Raw genomic sequence first — 5,464 nt, forward strand, 5'->3', positions numbered from 1 at the left:
AGGGGAGGAGGCGAAGAGGAAAAGCCCTCTCTGACAACCCAGCCTGGCCTGGGCACGGGGAGGTGGGAGCAATCTGGGCTCACAGCTCCTATGACCCCAGCCCAAGCCCCACCTCTGGCTGGGAAGGGCCCTGCCCCTGTGACCCAGCCTGGCCCCACCATCTGCCCACCTCGCCTGGGGCTGGGGTTGAGCTGGGCTGGCCCATAGGTGCTGCTGAGGGTTGGGTAGAGAGGCCAAGCCCTTCCCAGCCCTCTGTGGCTCAGGCTGGGACCACGAAAGCTGTGCACCTGGATTGCTCCTGGCTTCCTGGGCCCAGGTTGGTCTAGGCTGGGCTGTCACAAAGCCACTGAGGCTGCACACACATCCTGTGGTGGGGGAGGAGATAGAAGGGGAGAGCCCTGCCTACCACAGTGGCTCCTTGGCAGCCCAGCCTGGCCACGGAGAGCTGAGAGCAAACTGGGCACACAGCTCCCATGACCCCAGCCTGAGTCGCAGCCAGTTGGCAAGGGCCTTGCCCCTGCGGCCTGGCTCTGCCAGCCCGTCTTGCCTGGGTCTGGGGCTATGGGGCTGAGTTGTGGGGAGCAGTGGTGGCCAGGCTGGGAGGGGTGGCTATGGGGGGCTAAGCAGCAGTGGTCCTAGGAGAAGTTTGGGGGGCTGTGGCCACCTCAGAATTCACCTTACTCCCTTAGCCATCCTTCCCAGCCCTACCTCTACCACCCGCCCCATGCAGGCTGGTACTGCATTCAACCTGGTTTATCTTAAGCCAGTTTCAACTGTTTTGAAACTGATTTATGTGCACTGAACTTCCTTTCTGTTACAGGTTTAAACCAGTTTCTCATCACTTAAACCAGTTTATGTGTAACTTCTGTCCTTAGCCTGGAAGAGCTGGACTGGTTCCTGCTTCCAGTTAGCTGCTCTAAGCAAGGAGCTGGAATGTGGGTTTTAGAGCCTGTCCCATAGACCACAGGACTGCCAGTTAAGAATCATTTAAATTTTGTATCTGCGAGTGTAAAAGTTCCGTGGAAGGTCTGATTGATGCATATAGTTTAGCAGTATTGCTAGGCTCCTTCATATGTTTAGAGACCTACCTTTTCATGGAAATAGATTTCTGAGAACACCCTTATTTTTCTTTCCTCCTTACTATGTTTTAAAGTTATGATCCCTTTTGTTAAATAAGCACTAAATGTTGTTCCCTCCAGTCAGTGCTGCTCCTTGGGCTGGCTGGAAGGAGTCACAACTGTCTTTTTTTTCTCACCATCACTGACTGGATTATATTTTGCTTTATAGTTTTGTATATGTTGGAGGCCTCTATAGCTTTTTAATCTAGTGCAGCACATGGACTCTTTCTTTGGCACCCACCCTGTCTATAGTTAGAGTTCCTTGAAATGTATCCTAGGACTAACTGTAACATAAACTGCAAGCAGCATAGGGTTGAAACCAGGGACAGCTTGAACGCCAATAATTTATCATCCCCAAGGGTGTCCGTATAGAGTAGGGAATGGATTAAGAAATGTACTGATGGGAAGTTGTTGGTCTAGGCTCCCACAGGAACAATTGAGTCTTACCTGAATGTTGGTAAACGTACGTGGGATTCTACACAGTAAGCAAGGATCCTGCCTGTGTGTGCATCCTTTTCTCTTAGTTACCAGCCATCTGCCAAGATATCATGCTCTTTCTGTCTTTTTAGGGCAACATCAACCCCATGTACCTCAGTACCGATTTCGCAAGAGAGACAAAGTAATGTTCTATGGACGGAAAATCATGAGAAAGGTAAGCAGGTCTGGTGTAGGGAGTATCCAGAAAGAAAATTAAAAGACTTGGGAGATAAATGTGAACTTCAAGATGCTCATATGGCCACTAGCTCCATCCTGTTAAATCCTACTTCAGTTGTCAAAAGAAGACTTTAAGTGCATGGGATTTTCCATCGGTAGGGCGGTGGCTTTTACCTGATATTTTTAGATCAAATTTCTCTTTCCTCTTGGAAAGAATTCACTTGTGCAGGGCTATGTGCAGTTAGGAAAAGTTGATCCCGTGAGGGACCAGACTTTATTACCTTGATTTCAGTATGAGTTGGTACAAAACGTAAATAATAATTAAAAAAAAATCCTTGCAGTTATGTAGTTCGATTACTTCCTCTGATAAATCTGTGTGCAGATTTTTTTTTTAAACTACCATACCCATTGTTAAAAATAACGTCAGAAGGAGAAGGTTTCAGGTGAACATCTCAACTTCTTTGAAAAATGCTCTATCTCTGTCCTTTTCCTACAGGTGTGCATATGGGGCTTTTCCATAAGTTGTTTAGCTGTTTTGATGATGCATGATATTAATATCTACTGCATCCCCAGTTTCTTGCTCATCTGATATGAAACCTTGCTCTGGTAAATCGGGATCCACTCTTGACATTTTATTTTTTAAGTAGAAAACTGATAAATAATTATTCTTTAAGCTTCTGGCTCCTAATTGGAGTACATGCATTAAATTGAATCTATTGAATAGTGGCATATTTGAAAATAAACTGATTAAAATTGCTTCAATCTTTAAATAAAAGGATTGGAGAAGACCTTTGTGTGTTGGGTTTTTTTTTATTGCAATAAATTTCATAAATACCTTGAAGTCCCTTCTTATTGAAGAGTTCTGCTATCTTGTCACATAGAATGATCTTTAGTTTTGTAGATCTAGTCTGAAAAATGGCTCTGGGAGAAAATATGTAGCTCTTGGAGTGCTTTGTCTCAATGATAAGCATATCAGCTTTGTGAAATTAGCAAGTAAAAAAACCCTCTATCTAACTTCAGCTCACTTTGGGCTTTCATATTCCAACTGAAAACTTTCATCTTGTGAGTCATCATCTATTCTGAAGTTTCTGCAAATCAAATTAGGCCTGCCATGCAATCCCATAATTCTGTTGATGTATGTTGCTCAGTGTTAGACCCATTGGCAGAGTGATGAGAATAAAAAGCATGTAAAAATGGTTTTGTTACACAATTCAATTTACACCATGTTTGTGTAATCAGAGAACAGGTCTGTTGTGTAAGACTGGGCCATTTCACCTGGACACTTACCACAGTAAAGCATTTTGTGGCCTAATCACCCTACACAGAGGTAAAACTTGATATGAATTAATAGATTGTGATACAGTCTAATTGAAATGATGAAAGATTTCAGTGTTGCCTTTACTGTGGCTGTTTTGTACACACATACATTCTGGCATTTGTATCATGACATAATGATTACTATATCGAGGAAACCATTAAAGAAAGGTTAATTTAAAGAAAAAATTCAGACGTATCTCATTCTAGCAGTTAATCATGACCAAGGCATTCCAGTGTTAGAAGCCAGCAGCATACAAGAGAATGGGTGGGGGGTTAGTATCATATCTGACTTCCTTTGATTCCCAAGCATGAATGATCAGGTACATTTTATAGTTGGGTCCACTGAGGGCAGCCTTCAGCACAAGTGTGAAGCGAAGCAACACACACTCTTCTAGAGGGTGTGAGATCCCTAAACACCTCTGCCACTGGAATAGAAAAGCTTAGAAATGGTAGGGTTGGAGGTTGGGAGGTCACCAAGTCATCCTCCTGATCTGAGGCAGGATTAAGGACACCTGGACCATCCCTGGCAAATGTTTATCTTGTTCCTGTTAAAACCCTCCAATGTTATGCGTGTGCAATGTGATAGAGTTTGCATTACTGTAGAAGTCTTGATTCTTGCATTTCTGATGCACTTTAATTTGGACAGCATTAACACTGAATTAACACAGGTGTTTTTGTTCGTTTTTTTTCCTGAGATTTTTCTTGCATGGAAAAAAAACTGTACACACACCAGGCTTATGGCTATTGGTGAGCATTAGGCCTGCGCAAATAGGGAAGTATTTGATTCTGATTCGGATTCAGCTGATTCGGAGGACAGTGATTTGTTTCGGATCACTGTCCCGAATCGATTAGCCGAATTGTCTTCGGAAGATCCGGCGCTGATTTAGTGATTCAGCCACAGACTATAATGGGGAATCACTGAAATACCTAGAACTTAGTCATTTTTTGTCAGATTTAGATGAAAACAGCAGGAATGGTAGCCCCTTCTGAGGGCATGGGGTCTGCCAAGTTTCAAGGAGATAGGTGCAGGGGTTTCTGGGAAACTGCACCTCAAGCTTCTGAAAGCAAAACGTGTGTGTGTGTGTGTGTGTGTGTTAAGACATGGAGGAATGAAAACAGCAGGGATGGTAGCCTATAACAAGAGACCTTCCCGATGCTCAGGAAGAAACAGCTCACAAAAGGGACAGAAAAGCTGCAGACAGGGCTTACGTGCTGTTTCTACGTCCCTCCCCCAGAGCACCGTGATTTGAAGGGGACTCAGGGAAAGATCACAGTCACTGGCTAGTTACAGATGTCAGTCCGTCGTCGTTTCTCCCCCCCCCCCCCCCCCCACACCACACCACCCAATTTTTTTTTTTTGTTTCATAGTTTCACAGTTGGTAGGGTTGGAAGGGACCTGAGCAGATCATCAAGTCCAACCCCCTGCCATGGTAGGAAAGAGATGCATCTTGTTAGAAATTGTGCACAGAGAAAGGGGTTTCCTTTGGCAATACGGGAAGCACAGCCTGTACCTTCAGGGGCCCACAACTTCCCCCATAGTAACTAAGCATGATAGACGAGTTTAATGGCCGACCTGTGCCTTATTTGGTAAAACTTTTTAAAACTTTATTTTGATTAGAGCTTACGCTGCAGGTGAAAGAAGAGTTACGCTGTACTAGTAATTTTCTGCTAAAGCTTTGCGCATGCGAAAAGCTCATGTAACCAGAGACTATAAATACGTGTGCGTGAGTGCAACCGGGGCCCCTCTGCCTTTCAGGTCCTTTAGCCTCTCGTAGGGCTTGCCCTGCTGCCCCTGATCATGTGGGTGGCCCTCCTCTGGACCCTCTCCATGTTGTCCACATCACTCCTGAAGTGCGGCGCCCAGAACTGGACGCAGTACTCCAACTGCAGCCTGACCAGTGTCGCATAGAGGGGGAGGATCACCTCCTTGCGCCTGCTCGAGATGCATCTGTGGTTGCACGGCAAGGTACGGTTGGCCTTCCTGACCACATCCCCACACTGTCGGCTCATGTTCCTTTTGGCCTCAATAATGACTTCAAGATCCTTTTCTGCCTCTGCGCTGACGAGAAGGGCCTTCCCCAGCCTGTAGGTATGCTGCTGGTTCTTCCTCCCCAGGATGGGTTTCAACACTGACACCTTTTACTTGTCAGTGTTGAAACCCATCCTGTTCTCATCCACCCACCCCTGTAACCTGTCTAGGTCTGATTGCAGCCTATTCCTCCCTTCTAATGTGCCCACTTCCCCCCACATAGATTCATAGATGTTAGGGTTGGAAGGGACCTCAAGAGATCATCGAGTCTGACCCCCTGCATAGGCAGGAAAGAGTGCTGGGTTTAGATGACCCCAGCTAGATGCCTATCTAACCTCCTCTTGAA

General features: G+C 45.5%; 1 protein-coding gene across 4 annotated transcripts in view; it reads left to right on the plus strand.

Moving 5' to 3' along the window:
- Positions 1-5,464, plus strand: part of PNPLA7 (patatin like phospholipase domain containing 7) — a 269,446-nt gene that overhangs the window by 22,043 nt on the left and 241,939 nt on the right. For all 4 annotated transcript variants that reach the window (XM_014519499.2, XM_025203018.1, XM_014519500.2 and 1 more), the window contains one exon: positions 1,688-1,770. In XM_014519499.2, coding sequence (XP_014374985.1) covers positions 1,688-1,770 — 83 coding nt within the window. The remainder of the gene's footprint in view (positions 1-1,687; positions 1,771-5,464) is intronic.

Source organism: Alligator sinensis, unplaced genomic scaffold, assembly GCF_000455745.1.
Source record: "Alligator sinensis unplaced genomic scaffold, ASM45574v1 scaffold235_1, whole genome shotgun sequence".
NCBI lineage: Eukaryota > Metazoa > Chordata > Crocodylia > Alligatoridae > Alligator > Alligator sinensis.